Raw genomic sequence first — 23,501 nt, 5'->3', positions numbered from 1 at the left:
AGGTTCTAGAAGTCAGATATAAAAACCGGAGGGCTGGAGCTTTAGCCCTCTAGATGTTTTGGGCTACAACTCCCACAATCCTCTACCACTATGCTTCCTAGGGCTTCTGGGTGGTTTCCCATTCCTGTACTAAACTAACCATGTGTCATGAAATTTTCTCCCACGTCTTTAAAGGCAAACTATGTGAAGGTAAGAGATTAGTCATTCAGCCAAGCTCAGCCAAGGCAGGGGTGTGGTTTGAACCCTGTACTTCAAATAGCCAAAAATAATCTCCTCTTAACTTAATTTATCTCAAAACACTTATTTTTTTCTCATTTTCCTCCAAATCAATTCCTCTTCAATTAAGCTAAATTAGAACACTAATTTTCCTCAATTCCCTCTAAATCAATTCCCATTCTATTAATTTCCCTTCCAAATTAATCTCCTGATCCAATCCCCACAAATCAATTCCCCTTCCATTAATATCCCAGTCATTTCCTCTCTGCAGCCCACAAAACAAAGGCAAAACCCTTTTCCATGCCTCCAGTGCAACTCAATCCTAACAGAAACCTGATCATAAGACTGGGAAATCGGTCCGCATGCCAGACTAGCCTTTTAATAAAATTGCCTAAGAAAGGGGGTGATTCGCTCAGCAGAAAGGAGCAGGGCCCAGAGAGCAAGAAGGCAGAAGAGACAGCAGCTTTTCAATCAGTGCCCACTAGCTTTGCCAGCCAGCCAGCTTCCCTCCATTAAAGCCTTCTCCACCTTGTGGAAGTACAGTGGGGTCTCGACTTACGAACGGCTCGACATACGAACGTTTCGACTTACAAACCACTCTCATAGGAATATATGGACTCAACCTACGAACTTAGATTCGAGTTACGAACTCTTTTTTTTAAAGCTAAGTCATCTTAGGTTAAAAGGAAAAAAGAAAAAAAATCGCCCTCTAGTGGCAGAAGGCGGAATAGCAGCTTCCCATTAGTTTCTATGGACGAAAAGAGCAGGTACGGATTAAATGGTTTTCAATGCATTCCCATGGGAAATGTAGATTCGACTTAAGAACTTTTTGACCTGAGAACTGCCTTCCAATACGGATTAAGTTCGTAAGTCGAGACCCCACTGTAAAGGCACAAGTGTAGCCGTCTCAAAGCTTGGAAATAACACTGAGCCATAATGCAGAAGCCATACTGTTGAAGTGGCCAGAAAGAACTGGGTTCCAAATATCGCAACTGAAGGTAAAGGTTTGTCTGTCAGTTCAATAGTAGGCTTGCCCAGCTTCTACAATAAGAAAAAGAGAGCCTGCTTGTACCAACAGAGGTCCCGCTCACTGCCTAAATCTTGTTGGTGAATTGCTGCAAGTTAAGAAGTTAGTGTAGGCATTTGCTGTTGCAGGCCAAGTCAGACGACTGCAAGCAACCACAAGCACCTTCACCATCTTTTTAACTTGCAGCAATTTGCTGATGAAATGTACACAGGTTGTTTGATGCTGGCGTAACGGCTCTGTAAGATTTTGGCCACTAACGCCAATTTGCCAAGTTAGACCATTTTGATTTAACAAGTTATATCTTTTCGCTTTCCCAACCTTATAGCCATGAGTTGGTTTTCCAATTTCTAACACGTAACTCCAACTAATCAATTTTAAAATCTAAACTTCCCAGCTCTGAGTCCTTTTTTTTTTAAACCTCAGAATCAAGCCAGGAGCGAAGCTTGGCAGATGGTTTTATATTGACATTTCAGACCCTTAAAATCTCTTACATTTTTTGAAAGGATGTGACCACTAGGCCTTTCTCCTTCAGATGATGGTTTGACGTGCTCATTCTAAAGTTCCAAAGGTGGCAACAAGATATTGGAACAATGTGACTCTAAATGGATCTTTTTGTCATTGAGGTTGCCAAGAAGTCTAGGGAAAACCAGGACAATTCTTTTACAGTTCTATTACGTTTACAATTCAACTGCTACTTTTCCTCTCCTGCCCCTTCTGTGTAACTTTTAAAGAAAAAGAAAAATCTGTCAGAATCTTTTTGGTAACTGGTCACTGGGGAACATTATTATTCCACGCTGCATGCCCAGCTATCAGAAAGCCCTACATGATTCAAATAATTCTATAATTTATCAGTTCTTTCCCCCCCAAAAAAGAATATCTTACAATATTTTGAAGCAAATCTGTTGTGTATTCCTTAATTATTTCATAACAAGCTAGTGTAATAACTCTCCTTAATCACTACTAACATCAGACCTCCATACTACACCACACTACACCTTACAGTCAGACACCAAGCCAAAATCTGAAACCCAGCATATATCATGCAATGCAAACTGCCTCTCATGTACAGTGATTCTATGAGAATATTTTGTGAGCTATCTATCACTTAGGTTTAGTGCAGTATTATATTCCTCATGTCAAACTAACTGCCTCTTGTTTAGATCTTGGGAAGTATATTTCCAGTACAATTCCTAGAATCCCACATTCAGAAAAGTTTGCTGTCACTAGAAGATGTGAACATCATTATACAAGAATTTCATGTTCAATCTGACATTATTCCTAAAGTCCCCTATTGGAATACATAATAAGCTATGACACCTTATTAGCACTAAGTCCTTTTGTTTGAATATATTTTGTCAACGTCTTAAGTCAATGCCTTGGGCTGATCCCAACTAGAGAGGACTCATTGAACCAACTGCTGACTACTAGACAAATCTGTTTGATACAGTGGGTCTAGTCTACACATTCAGTGTACGTAGTATGGTGTAGCACGATGGAGTAGGACTCAGGAGAACTTGGTTTGAATCCCTACTTGGCCATGGAAATTCACTGGGTGTGGCGGACCCACTGCTAAAATCCTCATTGACTTTGAAAACCCTATTAAAGCAGATGCCGCTTGATGGCACACAGGCCACCAATTGGAATGAAGCTAAAACTTTACAGCTAGAAAGAAGTAAATGAAGTATTAATTTCCTTCTGATTTTTGTTCATCTCAATATTGATCTATAAATACTGAATTGGAGTGCTGATTTGACAGAAACAGATAATGAACAAGTGCGATTATAGAGTTGGATCCAATTTTCCATTGGTCTATTAGAAGAAGAATCTTCCTTGGATAGAAGGGAATAAAATTTCCACTGTAGGGTGATCAAAAACTCTGGATACAACCCAGACCAGTTGATTTTTGCTTGGAACATACCTCTTTTTATTTACTAAAGTTAAGTTGAGAAAGATATTGTCTGAGGGCCATATAGGTCTCCAGCCATTATCAAAGCCCTCGTTGCCCACAATGACCTGGTGCATATTTACTGGCCCAGTAGCCCTGATCTGTTTTTAACTAAGCAAGTAAATATGATGTGTTGATGGAACTAGGTTAGTCGTACCCTCTCCACTGCTGATGTCAACATGGACACTGTGGGAGAAGGAAGCCACTCTCTCTAGATAGCCTCTCCCAACATCTGACTCCAATATCAGATACATAAAGCACTGAGCAATCTAGCAAGGTGTAATCTTTTACAGCTCACAGGATTTACTACAGTTTAGATTACTCATCATTTTTTAGATTGTTGTCATTGCTTCCTCAAGTCCTGTTTCGCAGCCCTCAGACAAATGTGGTACTTTCAATTTGGACGAAACATTCTTAATATCTTTGTATTCTAGGAGTACTACTATGATTGATTATGGTTGCACATTTTAGGCTATACAGTTGCCTAGAGATAAGTTCAGTTGTCCAGTGAGGTGCAGTGGATGCAGTAATGGAGCAAGACTCAGGAGACCTGTGTTTGAATCTCCACTTGGCTACTGAAATTTACAGGGGCAGGGGAGCAGTGGCACCAGTAAAACTACTTCTTAAATATCCCACCATGGCCTCCACCTCACTGCTGGGGCCCTACTGGAAGTCTTTCATCCATATTCTGTTCCATAATACAAATTGTATCCATATCATACACAACAAGGTTTATTGAAATTAAATGTAGGTTAACACCTGGGGTCTCTGCAAACAACTCATAACTCTTTCTGAGTCCTTCTCAGGTATTGACAAAGCCCTGCTCCTGATAACTTTCACCTGATTTCCCCAACCAGTTCACTGGTGTGTGCTTTTCCCTTGCACCAGTGCATCAAGGATGTTTGCAGAAGGGGAGGGGGCTTATATAATGACAATGAGGACAGGCAGGATAACTTTCCTCTCTTTCCTTTCCCTACTCTAACCAACAAAGGAGTTTGGCATGGGTCAAGTTGGATCAGTCTTACTGGACACCCTCAGCCTCAGCCTTTCTTGTATTTGTCACCATTCCCCCCTCCTCTCTTTCCCACCAAAAGGAAAGTTTTTGGGGAACCAAAGCACTGTAGAGGCATTCAGCTTCTGCTTTGGGGATCCTCAAAGTGACCAGTTCCCCAGTCCATGGATCCTCTTTTTGTACTCATTCCCACTTCCTCAGTGATTCTTTCACTCTTGGTCTTTCCATGTGTGCCCGACAGAAGTCTTTACGCTCTTCCTTGATCACATCTTTCAACCCCTCCTCATTAGGTTCTTCTTTCACTCTCTTTTCTCGGGTGTTTTCCTCTTTCCCTCCCTCCAGCCTGACTGTTTCTACTTTCTCCTTTTCTTGCCTGCCTCCTTCCTCCTCTATATGTGCTCTGTGCTGTCAAGTCAGAACCAACTCATCGCAACCCTAATACAGCAGTGCTTTCAAGGTAAGTGAGACATTTAAGGCATGATTTAAATTAAACAGTGAATTTTCATAGCCAAGTGGGGATTCAAACCCTGTTCTCCAAAGTCCTAGTCTGTCACTCTATCCACTACACCATGCTGGGAAACCTCTTATGGCTCTTTTCCCAGGGGTTTCCATCTAGTGAATACTCAGAAGTGGTTTACCATTCCTTAAGACTGTGCAGCTTGTCTATGTCTACACAGCCTAGCTATTCCGCTAGGAAGCACAGTGGAGAATTGAATTCCCAACCTTTGCCTCCGAAGCCAGATATCTAAACCACTGAGCTATCCAGCCAGAACTTACTCCTCTAAGCTTACTCTTTATAACCACTTCCCTCCCCATTTTGTCTTTTTATTTATTTATTTATTTATTTATTTATTTATTTATTTATTTATTGGACTTATATACCACCCCATAGCGCTACAAGCACTCTCCGGGCGGTTTACAATTTTAATTATACAGGCTACACATTGCCCCCCCACCAAGCTGGGTACTCATTTTACCGACCTCGGAAGGATGGAAGGCTGAGTCAACCTTGAGCCGGCTACCTGGGATTTGAACCCCAGGTCGTGAGCACAGTTTAAGCTGCAGTACAGCATTTTAACCACTGCGCCACGAGGCTCTTGCAGATGTTTTCCTGTTTCTGGGATTCTTAAATCTCCTGGGTTTTCTATTTTCTATGCATAATCTTTTAATGCCATAGTCTCACCCCAGTCAACAGGGGAAATACTCAACAGTTCTTATGGAGATGTGAGATGGTCTATCGACCTAGCCTGTATGCTGATGTCTTCATGCATGCTTGCCTTAGAAAATCTTATATGGTCCCTAGAAGTCAGATTGGATTTGACACTGCCAAGTTCAATAGAACCAAGCTTACTTCTATGGCAATGGCTGAAATCCCATTGCTTAGTGTAGTAATTTACAACTAGGGAGCTCTATTTGAATCATTTGAACTTATGGAGGGCATGGCTCACAAAATTCCCACTGATTCAGTGGCCCTATTCCAGTGTGACTTACTACACTAAGCAACAGGATCCCTAACTTGTACTTCCAAGTTGCTCTCTCATTTAAGCTCTAAAAGTGTTCCAAAGTGCTACCTAATTACTTTGGACTGTCTCATTGATAGAGAAGAAAAAGGCAATTTCCCATTTCATCTTTTTTATTATTCTACTCCCCTCCCACACTTTTTGGCCGAATTATTTGATTTCCAGGTTAATCCCTTAACAGGGCAAAGCAGGGCACTGATATATCTACTAAAAAAAACTTATACTGAATTCAATAAGACTTGATCCTAGGTACATATGTATAGTGTTGCACCTTTAACCTTTCTTATCCACACTCTCACTGCAAACAATGTGTGGCACATGATTAGTGGATGTGTATATCTACTTACTTCATCTGTTATATTTGAAGAAACAAAACAGAGCACATAAGCCCTGGTGCACAACGAATTGCACTCTGAATATAAGATATAGGGTTTATTCAAGGTCATTCTTCTGTAAACCCCATGTGGCTAGATACCTGCAGATTGGGCTCAAACCATGATCTTATTTTAGGTGCTACACCTAAACAGACATTTTAGACAGCGTTAGACCTGAAAACGTGTTAATGTTGGAGAAAAGTGACTGAGGCAGTCTTTCAGGTTCATGAAATTAGATTCCAACAGCATCCCATGCTTAAGTCCTGAAGACCGAACATCAAACAAAGGAAACTAATTTGCCTGTTACCAAAGGGGAGAGCAGCTCCTGCTGGGACACTTAGAAGCTTTAATTAGTCAAGGATTTTCCTTATCTAATCACAAATTATCTTCTGTTTTTGTCTTAAGAATGCAATGCATCTAATTAAGTAGATGTCAGTGTTAGAGCAATTCATTCACAAAACTTGTGGATACTAATACCAGGTCATACAAATTGTGTTGCACTCGAATTTTATGCACAGTAATGCAGGACCTTCCACTTGTGGAGGCATTACCTTTATTCAAGCAGTGGCTCCTGTCACAAATAGCTGACTTACACTTGCATAAGGAGATCCTGGAGATCTTCTTGCACAAGCTCTGTAAAAGCCAAACTGCTTGCTCTATGGCTGCTACATGAGCACTGGTAGATTTGGGGCTGATTTTTATGCTAATCACTAAATAGCCAAAGAACAGGAAAAATGGAACAGCAGCAACAGCAACAAAACAGAGAACTCAAATGCACAACAGGAAAGAGATGTTTTCTGTACAAGGTTTGTGCACACATTCTGTTATGACTCTTGTTTGTTGAACCAGGAAAAACATCTCTTGTTTCCTGTGAGGTAGTTACAAGCCCACAAATAAAGCAGAGGCTCGAGGTAATTTCCTAGAGGTCACTGAAACCCTACAGGTGGGGAGGAATGAGTGTTTACCTCTTGTGTACTATAGAGAAAGAGGCAAGAAAAGAGCACATAATAGCATGATGTGTGCACAAACCCCCAGCACATAATGGTGATGAGGGAATGAAAATGTCTACACCATTGACATATAAAATATAGAGCTCTATATACAAATATACAATAGGAAAGACAGTCCGTATACAAATAATTACATGTAAAAATATGACTTTGCAGTTGCCTTTTCATGATCTAGCAAGACAGTGTGGCATGCCGGGTGACTGTTCAGGCTCTTTGAGAGTTCTATATAAAAATGAATAAACCTCTCTTCAAGTTTTAGCAGTATTATTACAGTGTTGTAATTCTGAAATCCAGTAATGTAGATATACTGTCTTTTAGGGATTGACACAGACCTTAAGGTTTGTTTTGTTAAAAGAACATTCTACCTCTTCTGGTATACTGAAATAATTCTGTAATAAGATTCTGTACGACAGAACTCTCACCATCCAAACCTTGATCCCGTCATCTCAGTTCTCTTCTCTGCATATTGGATCCTTGTTTCTACTGTAAAGCTATATTCATTGTTGACGTAATCCATGTGTTCTGTGCCAATGGACAAATTGAGCAGTACTCTACCTCAATTGGAAATGGACAAGTGTGAAATATTCCAGAGCTTTTCCTGTAGAAGGGATAGCTTTGTGATAAGAATCTTCAAAAGAAGTCAGTGTGTACTGAATCATCGCAGCAAGAATAAAGGTATATACTCAGGAAACAAACACAGAGCAATGTGTGTCAAGATCCTATGGGTATATATCCGTAATACAAATAAAGTATCCCTTACTGAAAAAGCACTGTAGATGTAATCATTTGTTTTTACAATGTCCTCATGAGGTAAGTATTATCCTCATTTTTAAGTACAGAGGATTTGAGGCAGGAAGTTGAGCCACAGTAATTAAGACCACAAAAGATTCACTTTCCAAAACCATTTTAAGAAGTACAGAATCCTGAGCCTCTCTTTCCTTACTCAGGCCCACAGTCCTTCTTTAGAATCTAACACAGCTATTACAAAACTTTTGCTCTGAGATCAGAGTAAAACTGGGTACAGAAGGAGCAGAATGTAGCTGTTAATCTGCAATAGGAGATTTGGAGGAAATGCCCAGAAAACCTGGAACATTCATTGTTATGAAAGCAGGTTGAAATTCACAGCATAATTATTACCCTGGGGCATCAGACATGCAAAATCCTCCTAAGTAGAATCAAGTGAAGTTCAGGAATCTTTCCAAGCCCATCACTAATTTTCCCACATAACAGTGAATTAGTAGCCATGTACTTTAAAAAGCGAACAAAATCAACAAAAAAACAACCTTTACTACATAGCTATGTAGCTAATAATAATTTGTCTCATTGTGCCTAAGACAAAAAGATGTTGCCTTAAGAATGAGAAACTACAACATAAATTCAAGTATTTGTAGAACATCCAGGTTATTGAGACTGTGTGACTGTGTATCTCCCTCCTTAAGAACATTTTCACCTTAAAACCAAACTGGCGCCATGTTGAATTTCTTCAGAATACCCAGTTAAAAAGTAAAATGCATTATACTATCTCATTCCTAAGGGACAGAATAAACATATTGTATGTCTTCCATGGAGTGTTAGGTTTTTGCCCTTATAACACAGTGGAATTTATGCCACTACCTAGTTGAGAAGGTCAAGTCAATTACAAATAAGATTGTACACCAAGATATGTCTTGCATGGAACATTATGCTACTAGTACTAGAGTCTGAGAACCAGCATCAAGACAATGTCCAGTTAGGGTGTGTAAATATTATTGCATGGTTCTTAGCCCACTCTGCAAATACTTTCTTCTCTGTGATAAACCTGTGGCCTCCATAGGGTGCATTTTCATGCAGGTAGTATTCATCACATTCATCTCTTCCAGGCTCATAGTAGTGATAAGGAACTTTCCTAAATCCTTCAGACCTATAGCAAAGAGGGAAAAAAAGATATAAATTCATGAATACAGTTTTGATACTAAAGTCATAACAAATATTCACAATTTTCCTTATTTGGGACAAAAAAGAGTGATTTTTAAAAAATGCCATCCACTGCCTTTTCCCATCAACAGAAGCATTGTCAAAAACTTGTACTGAATGCAAAAAACCCTCTTGAATTTTGCACAAAATGGCTCTTGTGTGAAACACATTTTTGCGTGAAATACAAAAGTACTGTGCAGCATAAACTTTTGCAAATTTTCTGCAAAAAATTCCTCAAATGAGAAAAATGTGCAGAAACTTTCAGAATTTCACTTGGGGGCAGGAAATGTTTGCAATTTTCCTTTCTCTTCTGCAAGAATGAAATAAGCAAAGATTCTCTGCTCTGCACCCCTGGTTGGCATTCCTATGTCTATGCAGACATGCCTATCTGCATAGTTTATATTAAAAGAACCAGTGTTATGGAGTGGATAGACTGATGGACTCAAATCTAATAAAAGGAACAATCTCCTCATGAAACATGGAAAGTGGCACCTGCTTAGTGAAACGCTAGGAGAACTGTCCAAGTGCCTTAGCAATGAAGCATGTGTGCACAATCGGAGGGCTGCTTTAAAAAATTATGTGTATCAACTACCTAAAGAGACTTTAAAAGATTTGGACATTAATATCATCATACCTAGCATGCTTGTGCATGTACCAAAGTGTGTATAAATGCAACAAAGACATGTTTGCAAACCTGGACTTCAGACAGGTACATGCATCAAGGCCCCCCCCCCCCCAATATAATACTTAAAAGCTGGCATAGTTACGGAGAGGCTTCAAAAGGATCAGAAGGATAAGACAACACAATTTTCCCTTCACCCCATTGCAAATGCACTATAATTCTGCTCTTAACTGCAACCCTGGAAACAAGAACTCTTTCCAGGGACAATATATGCCACCATATTTTCTTATGGCAAAATATCAATAGTAAACACAACTGCTATACTGTGTCAAGAAACAATTTAAATAGTTTTTTACTTGTTTCTTGAGGACAGCTACTTTTGAATAAACTATCCTCAGCTCTTTCCCTCTTTCAACTTATTTCATTATGGATGACTATGTATGTCAGAATGCTGATGGGAAACGGCTGAAAGCAAGGCAAAGCTAAGCAAAAAAGAAAGCTTGTTGATGTATACATAGCAATGTGTATTTTAATATGTATCTGGTGTATGTCTCTGGTTCCTCATCCAGTGAGTCATACTTCTATGCATGTCTGCCTGCTTGTATGAGCGGAGCCCCTGAGCGGAATCATGACAAACCAGTTCTTACCACTGCCATTGGTTTTCTGGGTTCAAGGAGAAAATAGATTTGTATTTCTTCCATTGTACACTCTTACAGTAAACAGCAGCTACAAGGGAATCAGGAACATCTCCTGTTCTCCCCATTTCATTTTGATTTGGCAGGAAGTCATTCGCTTTAAAAGTTCTGCATGGCATTTGACATTCAACTTTAGCAAATGCTTTTATTTAATCGATACTGTGTGCCATCTGGGGACTAAATACACTGACAATAAAGTGCCACATTGACACACACTGTTCCTGGTATTTGTGCATATGTGTGAGGGAGAATGCATCTTTAATCCATTTTTTCCAGTTTATGCTATTGGAATGAATTGCAAAATGTTGACAAGGCACCAGAATTGTAGATGCATGGAAATAATTTCCTGTGATCTTACTTGCAGTAGGTGTCATTTATCATCCCATAGACATGAATCTGGTAGCAAGCATCCATAGCCAGAATTAAGGTAAACCAACCAGTGCTGAGATACGATCCTGACTGGACCCTGTAAACGAGACAAGAGAGTGTACTGAAAAATTGCTAACACGTTCTCAAAGACACATCATCTGTTACATGGCATGAAAGGCATGCTGCAGCTTGACAAACTGACAAAAATGTGTAATTGTTTTGTGTTATCTATAGTTGTCATCTCACTCTGTCAAACTTGGGCCCTCTGAATTAGCCTGAAAAACAAATGCTATATGGTAAGGCAGAGAATTTGTTCCTTTTTTTGCTCGTTGAAACTTTATCCTATCCTTTTTGACCAAATTGCCCCCCCCCCCCAAATGGCTGGACCACAATGATTTCCCTGTCCCTTCACTGCCATGGCAGCTCTCTTTCGAGGCCCTTCCTCTAAGGACCAAACTATACTTTAGAGATAGCCTGTCATTGCAGCTGAAATCATGTTGAAATTCAGGAACTACAACTGAGGAAGTCATTTGCACCTCCAAATGTACAAAGGAAAAAACAACAACACATTGCTACAGCCTAGAGATGAATCACAAAACTTTAAAAACACACACACACACACAACTTATGACAAGTGAGATAAGCCCCTACTGTGAGAGTTCCACACAAGCCACACTTAGGGATTTCCTTGTTTAGTGGTGGGTTGGAGATGTACTGTATCCTTTGGCCCTACATCCCAGGGGAGCACTGGAGTGGTCTGGGTAGGAGCTGCAGAGGAGAACTTCTCCTCATTAGAAAACAGGATGAAAGCAGCAGGAGCAACCTGAGCACACGTACGTGACATAACCAAAAGAAGCATCCAAAAGAACCCAAAATGAAAGAGACATGAAGTGTTTGCTGTGCACTTCCCTAGAAGCCATCAGTGTAACGTCATAATCTGAGACGTTTGCTCATTCTCATTTCAAGCAATTGAAATTGATAGCAATCTTTGATTACGCAGTGGCAATTCCCACAGTTTACCTACACCCTGTTACAGTGGGGTCTCGACTTACGAATGGCTCGACATACGAACGTTTCGACTTACGAACCGCTCTCATAGGAATATATGGACTCGACTTACGAACTTAGATTCAAGTTACGAACTCTTTTCCCCCCTTTTTTAAAAGCTAAGTCATCTTAGGTTAAAAGGAAAAAAGAAAAAATATCCCCCTCTAGTGGCAGAAGGCGGAATAGCAGCTTCCCATTAGTTTCTATGGACGAAAAGAGCAGATACGGATTAAATGGTTTTCAATGCATTCCTATGGGAAATGCAGATTCGACTTAAGAACTTTTCGACCTGAGAACTGCCTTCCAATACGGATTAAGTTCGTAAGTCGAGACCCCACTGTATTTAAAAAAAGCTTCCATTCATCAGTCCTAAACTGCCTTGGATGGATGACAATGGGTTTTTGTGTTAGGAACCACTAACTTTCCCTATGGAAGATCTCCACATGCATAATTTTATAGATGTCCATTATGTCCCCCTTTGCTCATCTTTTTTCCAAGCTAAAGAGCTCCAAACAAATCTTTCCATACAAGGGAGTTGCTACACTCCCCTGATAGTTTTGCTTTACCTTTTCCTAGCTTTACGATATCCTTTTCCTGGGGCAGGGACCAAAGCTGTACACAGAATTTCAACTGTGGTCACCATAGATTGGTGTATGATTTGCAAGACATATGCTGTTGGTGAGCATGTTTTCAATCTTTCCCACTATTTTTCCCCTCCCCCTGGGTTGGGCCCAAATTACAATTTCTCAGTTGTTTGAACCTGACGCATCTAGACGTCAGGCCTCTTCCAGTCTTGCCGCCCATTTTAACAGGATGGGGTTCCTTACATCTTCAACATTTTCAACAACCTATCAGGGGATAATGACCTAAAAATACAAAACTACAACACACAAATTCGATGCAATAGCAAGAGATGCCCATCATATTGGCCCCAATAACTTGTGTATTGTTGCTTCTACCACCAAGATCTACCCGTGTCACTCGCGCAAGCCAGGAGGTGAGGCTGAGGAGCCTAACGCCCAGGGAGGCCCGGAAGGAAAAGACAAGAAATTGGGCCTTCTCGGCGGTGGCTCCTCGCCTCTGGAACAACCTTCCCCCTGATATTCGCGCGGCCCCCTCGCTCGGTATTTTCAGAAAGCAATTAAAAACACTGATGTTTCAGCAGGCCTTCCCTCCTAGTTAATTCCTGATCCCCTTCTCTTTTCTTTCCTAATGTTTTAACCCAATTGTTGAAAGTTTTCTTTTACGTAATTCTGTTGTTTTTATTGTGGTATTCCATGTTGTAAGCCGCCTAGAGTGGTCTATCGACTAGATAGGCGGGATATAAATAAAATAAATAAAAATAAAATAAATAAATATCTCTTAAATAAATAAAGTTGCAGCCTTTATTACCACTCCTCCTCCTCTTGCTAAATAAAACTGCTTCATCCAAGAGATCAAGGCCTGATTGTTTATTTCCTCCTTCCCATTTCACACGACAGCTATTACTGTATTCTTTTTACCATTAGGATCATTACCAGCTACAACCCCACCAAGAAGTAAGTCCTACTGAGCACAACGGGACTTGTTTCCCTGAAAATCTTTTACACTGCAAATGTCCTTCACTTTGATGTGAGAACTGTTAATAAAGTCACACTGAGCCTGAACTTTTTCTCAGTGCTTGCAACTGCCAGCTTTGTAGCGTTCTCTTAATCCTTCTCTTTATTCATTCTCTGAGTTTCTCTGGCTACTCAGGAAAAAAAAAAACCATTCCCTTCGGCTGCATGGAATATTTCCTACTAACTGCCCTCACAGTTTCCAGTGCAATCTGGGGAGAAAAGACAAGGCCATTATTATCAGGAACAAGTGTGTTTAGCTACATTCCCGTTATCCAGTTTCCTTTTTTAGCCACAGAAAACATGCTACCCTGGGCATTTAAAGCTAACAGTTTAGGATGATAATAGCCACTTTACCTGAGGGTTTTGAAGAAGGGGGATTCTTCTGATAATACAGGCTTATTGGAAAGTACCTTATTTGACAATACGATCTAGCAACTGCTACACTCAGGAGCAAAAAGGAATTTTTAAAAAGCATTAATCAATATTTCATGTCTTATTTTAACACCATTGGACCTTACTCTTCTCATCAATATACTCCACGGCAAGATAAATAGGAACAGACAAGTAAGTTCTCAGATACCTTCCCTGTAAGATGGAAGGCATAACAGAATACAGATTCTGTTGTTCAAAGCAAAAACTGGCTTTCTGCTTTTCCTTTCTCCTGAAGGACACAGTTAACAAAATAATACAACAATTCAACAAGGGATTATTTGTAACACCTTCAAATTCAATACGTTACTGTAAACATATTTATGGAAAACTAATGAAGGCAGTGAGGAAAGTGTGAAAACAATTTTAAACTTCCCTAAAAGGTTGTAAGCCTGCAAAGTTATTATTGACCAAATCCACTAAAAATATATTACAGAATAGAAAAGCAGTAGCTATGCCTCTATTCAAAGTTGTCATCATCGTCATCGTCATCATAGCAGCAGCAGTAGTTACTTTGAGTTAATTTTATATGAGACATTTCTGCATAAAAATTCCATACAGCCTAATTGTCATTCTATCATAGAACAAAATGGACAATGTCCATATTGTTGAAGTGCATTCAGTGCACATGAGAAGGTACATGTAAGAATCATGTAATTACTATGCATAGATTTTTTTATCTTGTGGCAAAGAACCCCTAGTACCTGTGGAATGAATGTGCTTTTCCATGGATATCCACTCTATTAATTACATGTAAAGTATAATACAGTGGAAAATAGTGCCCAACTTCTTACAATCATTTCCAGCATGGTGCACAAAGACTGAAGTGTGTCCTTACCTGTTTTGGCCTTTGATGGCAATAACTGCAAGTTAGGTCTGTTCATTCAACCTGTTGCAGGCAGCATGGGCGGATGATTTGCTCAACAAGCTTTGGAAGGAAGAATGAACAGACTCTTGGGTTGCTTCTGTCTGAAAACACGAATGGAGTGCTGTTTTCGAGTTGTTCCTATGCATATGACAGAATTGACACTATCACCCAAAACTGTTTGGACCTCTTGATGAGCTTCCTAATCCCATCTCAAGAGGCTAATGGAGCATGGCCAAACCTATTCACTCCCCAAAACCAAGTCTCTTCCTGAATTAAAGCACAAATTATAACAGAAAATATCACAGTAAGAAGGCATAATTCCCAACACTGGGGGAAATGCTACGAAAAAAAATAAGCCTTGACCACAAGAGTTCCTTCCAACAACAAACTAAAAGCCACAGTAGTCAATCTAAATCCTCTGTGAATTGTAACAGTGCATCAGCTCCAGAGCACATGTGGTAGAAAGGAGGAAAGTTAACTGAGGCAAAACATCAGCTTCACTATGGTGACCATGTTGAAAAAAGCTAGTCCTCTAACTGAAGCACTTTAGATGACCATACATCCCCATTTGAAGGAATCCTCCAGTTAAAGGACTATCCAGTCCATGTTTGGTTGAAAGAGAGAAACAACTAGTGGAAGTGTGGTCGAGGTCTTACCTATCAGCAGTTAGAACCCAGGTAACAGATGGAGCTAATAATGCAAGTCGCCTTGCCATAGTAGTTCCCACTATGTTGATACTGTAGTAACTAGTTGAAAATCTTCACTCAAAACATGGGCACACTAGTGTACACTTCTTGCACTTTAACTTTACTACACTTGATCTTAGCCAAAAGGCCAAGACGTTATGGATAAACAAAACAAGTAGCCTCCACTTTTTGATTCCCCGTGGAGAAAAACTTCAGCTTACCTAGGCCTAAGCCCATTAAAGACACTGAGATTTCCACCCCCAAATGTGGATCGGTTGGACCAACAAAGCTTGATCCCCAGTGTGGTATAGTGGACAAAATGATGGACTAGGACTCTGCAGAACAGGCTTCAGATCCTAGCTCAACCATGGAAGCTCACTGAGGGAGTGGAACTGGTAAAACCATTACTTAAATATCTCACCTTGAAAACCCTATTAGGGTCACTATAAATCAGTTCAGAACAGATACAGAGCTTAGGTATCTGTGAATAGGAATGGAGTGCAAAGCTGCAGTTTGTAGATGTCAGCACCATTAAAGTCTATGTTCAGTTTCAGCTACATAGCTCAGGGAGGGGGTAGCTAGACGGTTTATACGTTAGAGTGTATTTGGGTGGTACTTCATGTATAGGAAGGGTGCATCAGTATTCTTGTGTTTTGAGTAAGGAGGGGAGGATTGATCAATGACCTGCTCCCCTCCTTTTACGGCTCCCCTCCTTTTATGGCTCCCCTCCTTTAAGCCAAACAAGTTATTTTTGTCTTTTGGGAATACATGTATATATCAGAAATTATAGATAACCATGATACAATAAATACGTTGAGGCAATTTGTTATTGTGAAATCCTGCATCTATTAAAGCAATTGTGCCAGTGGTTTTTTATGATTGCTGGTTGTTTGTCTGATTGTGCTATCAACCATGACAGAGGGCCTGCACAATGCCTCCCTCCATTTGTAGCTCTCACACATCTCATAACACAATAGGGTTCTGACCATAGGCAGCACAGGGTACTTTGTGTCATTCCCCCACCCCCTTGGAATACTCAAATATGAGTTCTGGCAGCAATTTGATTTTCTTTTCTCCTTTATTCTTTCTTTACTTTAATTGTTTTGTAATTTGTTGTTTTATCTTATTGTATTTTATCTTTGTTGTTGGCCGCCTAGAGTAGTCCACCGCGACTAGATAGGCGGGATATAAATTAAATAAATAAATAAATTAATTAATTAATAAACTTTGCCAGCAAGTTGCAGCTTGACCAAAGCATATTTTTCCTCCAGTGGAAACAGGGGAAGAAAATACTACAGTTAAAGCACAAGGGAACTGCAACTATGAAGAAAATATGGATTTGCCAAGATTAACTTACTGAAAATCCATAGGCAAAGCTGTCATAATGCACACAAGTATGTTTCCAGTAACAATAGCTAAGAGTTTGAGAACAGAGATAGCGTGTTCTGAAATAAATGAAATTCTGTATTTATTGAAGGCAGTATTTCAACGCAACAAAAGAAAATGGCACAGAGCTTTTCAAAAGCCCATTTTAAAAATTCTCCTGAGATCTGGAACCTCGTAAAAAGACAGACATGTGATTTCAGCTGACTCTGAATCTTTTCATTAAAAATATACAAAAGGTGTCTTCTCAAAATCAAATCCTATGGACAATCAAAAATAGAACTATCACAGAATCATAGAATAATGGAGTTGGAAGGGGCTTATAAGGCTGTCAAGTCCAAACCCCTGCTCAGTGCAGGAATCTAAATCAAGATATATTTGACGGGTGCCCAATTTTCTCTTGGATGCCTCCAGCCTTGGACCACTTACCGCCCTCTGAAGTAATTGATTGCATTGTTGTACTGCTCTAACAGGAAGTTTTTCTTGATATTCAACCAAAATCTGACTCCCTGTAACTTGAGCCTATTACATATCTTGCACTCTGGGATGATTGAGAACAGATTCTACTCTTCCTTTGTATGACTACCTTTCAAAAATTTGAAGAATCCTATCATATCTTCCCTCAGTCTTCTTTTCTCAAGATTAAACATGCCCAGCCTTTCCAGTCTTTTCTCATAGGATTTGGTTTGTATTCCCCTGATTATCCCTGCTGCTCTCCTCTGAACTTATTCCAGTTTGTCAGCATCCTTCTTAAAGTGCAGTATCCAAAATGAACCCAGTACTCAAGATGAGGCCTAACCAGTGCCAAATAGTGGGAAACTAGTACTACACAGGATTATTTGGACACTATAGTTCTGTTAACAGACCCTAAAATAGCATTTGTCTTTTTTGCAACCACATTGCTGTATTGGCTCATATTCAGCTTCTGATCTACAATAATTCCAAGATCCTTCTCATATGCAATATTACTGAGTCAAGTATCCACATCTTGTAATTGTGCATTTGGTTTCTTTTTCCTAGGTACAGAACTTTGCACTTATCCCTCTTAAATTTCATTATGTGTTTGAGCCTATAAAGATTTTTTAAAATTTTTGTTTCTGTCTTCCAAGGTATAAGTTATTTAATCCAATTTCGTGTCTTCTGCAAATCTGATAAGTATTCTATGGACCCTTCATCTAAGTCATTAATAAAAATGTTGAAGAGCACCAAGCCCAGGACTGAACCTTGTAGCATCCCACTTGAGAAAGAGCCATTAATAAGCAGTCTCCGAGTAGGATTCTGTAACCAACTGTGTATCCACCAGACAATTATTCTATCCAGACCACACTTATTTAGCTTGCTAAATAAGTGTGGCGCTGGAGAAGACTCTTGAGAGTCCCCTGGACTGCAAGGAGAACAAACCTATCCATTCTAAAGGAAATCAAGCTTGAGTGCTCACTGGAAGGACAGATCCTGAAGCTGAGGCTCCAATACTTTGGCCAACTCATGAGAAGAGAAGACTCCCTGGAAAAGACCCTGATGTTGGGAAAGTGTGAAGGCAAGAGGACAGAGGATGAGATGGTTGGACAGTGTCATTGAAGCTACCAACATGAATTTGGCCCAACTCCGGGAGGCAGTGGAAGATAGGACGGCCTGGCGTGCTCTGGTCCACGGGGTCACGAAGAGTCGGACACAACTAAATGACTAAACAACAACAAGCTTGCTAATTAGACTATCATAGGGCACTTCGTCAAAGGCATTGCTGAAGTCAAAATATATTACATCTTCAGCATTCCCACTGTCTACCAGAAAGGTTACCTGTTATAAAAACAAGATAAGAGCAGTCTGGCAGGATTTGTTCTTGACAAATCCATTTTGGCTTTTGCTTATTATTGCATTGTTGTCAAGGTGCTTGCATAGCGACCGCTGTTGCTCAGTCACCCCCTGGGGTTCATCTCAGTTTTATTCTTCTTCTGTGCTGTTAGGAGTTAGTCCTCGTAGCTGCTACTTATTACTCTCAGTAGTTATCAGGTCTCTTTCTCTCAAGGTGAGCACACAGTGCTTCTGAATAGACTACTTCTTGGGGTTATTCCAGGTCACTTCCTGGTGTTAATCTAAATCGCACATCTCTCTGCCTTTTCTCCTTGGTCTCCCTTTTTCTTTTGTCTCTTCCTCCACTAGACCTTTCCCTTAGTACTCCTCTCCCCTGAAACTCCTGTTCACTTGCCCCCCTGGGGTTCATCTCAGTTTTGTTTCTCTGCTGTGCTCTGTTAGGAGTAAGCAGACATTAACTATGGCTTTGTTCAATTGATTTACTTCAGAGGAGCATGCTAAAGTCAGCAATAGAATGCAACGATATAGCAAGTGAATCAACAGCTGTAATTTTGCAGTTATATTCGTAGTACTGCTTCAAATGTGCAATTATTTAGATGGCAATCTTTTCATGACATTATATTATCTCAATTTTGACACAAGGAGTACCTCTGTTGCTTGTTTATAAGCATCACCATGCAAAAATTTGCCTAAAGCAACAGCCTAATTATTTCAGACCTTCTGTCTGGGGAGGCTTTAGCATGTACAATTCCATTTGATAAACTCCATATGGGTGATACGTGTACTACTGTCAGATGTTTATTAAAAATTGCACTCATTTGTTATCTGCTTTTAGATTTTTATGTGTCTGTACAAACTCTAAATAAGAAATAAACTAATTATTTGATCATTTCTCCTGCACTCTTTCTACCAGTTCTGCTGTACAAAATCTCTTACTACACTGGTTTTCTGAGATAGAAATAAAGAGAAACTGTATATTTCTGAAAATACTGTAAGAAATTACTGTTGAATAAACAGGAAGACAGCTGTGTCCTTAGTTGTGCCACTGAAATCAGTAGGCATGTGTTTAACTAGAACACATACAGCTCAGTGTGGTGTAGCGCATAGAGTAATGGGACTCAGGAGAACTGGGTTAAATTCCTTGGCTCTGCCATGGAAATTCACCAGGAAATGGTAAATCATAATAATCATGTCCCATCAAGTCAATTCTGACTTATGATGACACTTCTCAGGGTTTTCCAGATAGAGAGTACTCAGAAGTGGCTTACCATCCTCATCTTTGGTGTGTGGGGGGAACTTGAGACTGTGCATCTTCCCCATGGCCACACAGACTGGTTCTTCTGGGATGCACAGTGGGAACCTGGTTCTTCAGCCAGACACCTAACTCACTGAACTAGCTAGCTAGCTAGCTACAAAACTGATAAAATCATTCTTTAAATACATCACATCTTGAAAACCCCATTAAGACCACTATAGGTCAGTCCTGAGTCAATGACATGTAACAATAAAACATGTGTAAACATTTAAGAATCTGCCAAAGTTTCACAGATAACAGTAGTGCTTTTTGCAGTGTGAAATGTTTCCTTTAAAAATATTACCACCATGTACATTCCCAACGTCTTTTGGTTGTTAAGGTTGTTCATAGCTGCTGAGTTCCATCATTTTACAAGTCAGCATCATAGTGAACATTATGACATTATAGGGCCAAACAAATCTAGCTATGTAATCATATCATTGAGGGCCAAATTACATACACTGCTCTTGTTGTTTAGGAATGGCAATGTCTCATTGCTGGGCTGCGGTGAACGGTGGGAAAACGGAGCATCAGTTGAGTTGCCATGGCAATAGGGATATGTTCTGAGGTGGCACACTATTCCTATGCAGTCTGAAAACTGTTCTGTTCCCTTCCATGTGCACCAGCTGAAACTTGGCCAGAATGCAAGGATCTTCATGAGTAAAAGCTATGATATATGGGCAGTAAAGGTCATGATTTCATTTCATGTGCATAAAATGGCATGTGGCATGGAGAAAAGCTATGGGCAAGTCTTTCCCCTTCTCACATAATACTAGATATGAGGGTCATTCGATGCAGCCAAGATGATGGAAGAGACTGGAGAAACAAAAGGGTGTGCTCCTTCTCAACACGCATAGTTAATCTCTGGAATCCATTGACACAGAATATAGTGATGGCTACTAATTCGCATAGCTATGACATTTATCCACTGGAGCAAAAAAAGAGGCACTGTGTGAACTGGAAGATATTTTCTGATCCTCAATGATAATTCAGGTGCATTGGAGAATATAAAATGGTCCCATGTCTAAAGGCATGCTAGCAAAATTAAAAGGGGAGAGAAAGGGAAGACAAAATAGGGTGGCACTTCAACACATTTGTCTTAGTATAAACCGAAGCAAACTGGTAAGTCTTTAAAGTGCCACAGTGTTTTGCCCTTGCCTTCACTCCACCCCACTTCTTTTCCATTTAATTTTGTCAGCATGGTAGGTCTAGCTCTTCAGATTGTGCAACATAATGCCATTTTGATGTACTAAATAGGTAAAGGTTCCCCTTGACATTTAGTCCAGTCGTGTCCAACTCTAGGGCATGGTGCTCATCCCCGTTTCCAAACCATAGAGACAGCGTTTGTCCGAAGACAATTTCTGTGGTCACGTGGCCAGCGCGACTAGACATGGAACACTGTTACCTTCTCACCAAGGTGGTACCTATTTATCTACTTGCATCTGCTAGGTTGGCAGGAGCTGGGACAAGCGGCGGGAACTCACACTGTTGCGTGGATTCGATCTTACGACTGCTGGTCTTCTTACACTGTAGCACAGAGGCTTCTGAGGTTTAACCCACCACCACGTCCCTCGATGTACTAAATAAGCCTGTCCTATTAGGCAAATTCAGAGAGGATATAAATTTATCAATGGCTGTTGGTAATGATGGCTTTATATTACCATTGGCATCAAAGATACTTTGCCTCTCAATATCATGTCTGGGAAACACAAGCAGGAACGATCATTTCTTACTTCTGAGCCTCCCACAGTCCTCTGTTTGGTAAATATGGGAGCAGAATACAGGACTAAATAGGCTTGTGGTCTAATCCTGGTAAACTCTGTTTATGAAAACTCTTCCTCCACCTTTTGGTTCAATGTTTGAAGATATACCATTCTTTCTTCTTCTTTTAAAATACGGTTTATATGTGAACTAGAAAGTGAACACCTCAACAAGAAAGCCCGAACAGAAAGATATTTAATTCTTGGAACAGAGAATGCCTGTATCAGGTAATACGATTTCACTTAAATTTAGTTTCTCCAGGTCACAGGCAGTAAGTAATTCCATGGTCTTCTCAAAGCAGAATTCAAGATTCAGTGTTTTTTCCTGCCATTTCCCCATGTGTCTCTCTCAATACTGTTAAATATGCACATTACAGATTTTCTGAAAATACATTATTGGTATCTCTGAGAAATGAAATGTACCTCTCTGCAAACCCTTTTAAAGGTATGAGGAATCTACAGAAACGAAGTAGACAGTACACATTCCAAAACATACTTCAATATTTCAAAGTTGGCTTTTTACATATTAAAAAAATCTTCTATTCACTTAACGTAGAATCATTTTTGTCTGGGTTCAATATAGCACTTTTTTGTTTTTCTGAGGCTATTTAGTAAAGGAGAGAGAAAAACCCAGAAGGAAAAAAGGTTAGGGTTTCTACACCTGTCTAAGAGCTGTGTAGAAAAAGGAATTTCCACAGGAGTTGAAACAGCAGAATAATCCTCTTCATCTCACCCCGTCTTATTTTCGGGGAAACATGGTACCACCTTTCTAAGGATTTTGTGGGGAGGTGAGATGAAAACAGCACATTTCATTGCCTTCATATAAGGCTTGTATTTTAAACTAATTTTGTAAGAAGTGAAAAGTGTTCTGTGCAAGGTTCCCTATAAGATGTATGTATGTATGTATGTATGTATGTATGTATGTATGTATGTATGTATGTATGTATGTATGTATGTATGTATGTTTGTTTGTTTGTTTGTTTGTTTGTTTGTTTGTTTATTTAATTTTATTTATATCCCACCTATCTGGCCAATTACGACCACTCTAGGCGGCTTACAACATAAAATACACGGATAAATATAAAAAGGATTATTACATAATAAACAAGTTCAACAAGATGGAAGGTGGACAATAGGAAAACTTTGAAGTCAGCGCGGAACCGAATGGGCAGCCAGTGCAGCGCGGCCAGAATAGGAGAAATATGATGGAATTTTCTCACTCCACTAAGGAGTCTGGCCACCGCATCCTGCACCACTTGGAGTTTCCGTGTCAACCTCTAAGGTAGCCCCACGTAGAGTGCATTGCAGTAGTATAATCTGGAGATTACAAGAGCATGGACCAAGGTAGTGAGCACCCCTGTATTGAGATAGGGTCACAGCTGGACTATCCGCCAAAGATGGAAAATACGGAACGGACCATCGACGCCACCTGAGTTTCCAGATGGATCCCCAGGCTGCGAACCCCACTCTTTGCAGCAAGGGTGACCCCCCCCAAATGAGAGAGTCACCCAAGCCACCGACAGTCAGGGCACCCACCCTCAGAACCTCTGTCTTGTCCGGGTTCAGCCTCAGCCCATTTTCCCGCATCCATTGCAGTACAGCCCCCAGGCAACGCTGAAGGGACAGGATGGCATCTCCTGCACTAGGTGGAAAGGAGATGTAGAGCCCCACACCCCCTGATGACTCCAGCCAGCTGGCTCATATGGATATTAAACGGCATTGGGGAGATAATCGACCCCTGTGGAACCCCACAATTGAGACTCCATGGGGCCGAGACACTCTCCCCAAGCTGTACTCTCTGGTGTGCACCTGCACGCATGTGCATGACCCTGCCTCCCTCCGCACAGCTTTCTTCCTCCTCTGCACAGCCCCTTTGGTCCC

The 23,501-nt window shown here is 40.3% G+C and overlaps 1 protein-coding gene across 3 annotated transcripts in view; it reads right to left on the bottom strand.

Moving 5' to 3' along the window:
• Positions 1-6,151: 6,151 nt before the first annotated feature.
• Positions 6,152-23,501, bottom strand: part of ST6GALNAC3 (ST6 N-acetylgalactosaminide alpha-2,6-sialyltransferase 3) — a 356,057-nt gene continuing 338,707 nt past the window's right edge. For all 3 annotated transcript variants that reach the window (XM_020794696.3, XM_020794698.3, XM_078392996.1), the window contains 2 exons: positions 10,733-10,840; positions 6,152-9,004 (listed from right to left, as the gene is read on the bottom strand). In XM_020794696.3, the coding sequence (XP_020650355.2) occupies positions 8,818-9,004; positions 10,733-10,840 (295 nt within the window). In that variant the 3' untranslated portion in view covers positions 6,152-8,817. The remainder of the gene's footprint in view (positions 9,005-10,732; positions 10,841-23,501) is intronic.

This window comes from Pogona vitticeps, chromosome 4 (assembly GCF_051106095.1).
Source record: "Pogona vitticeps strain Pit_001003342236 chromosome 4, PviZW2.1, whole genome shotgun sequence".
In the NCBI taxonomy this organism is placed as follows: Eukaryota; Metazoa; Chordata; class Lepidosauria; order Squamata; family Agamidae; genus Pogona; species Pogona vitticeps.
This window is presented reverse-complemented; position numbering and strand designations above follow the sequence as displayed.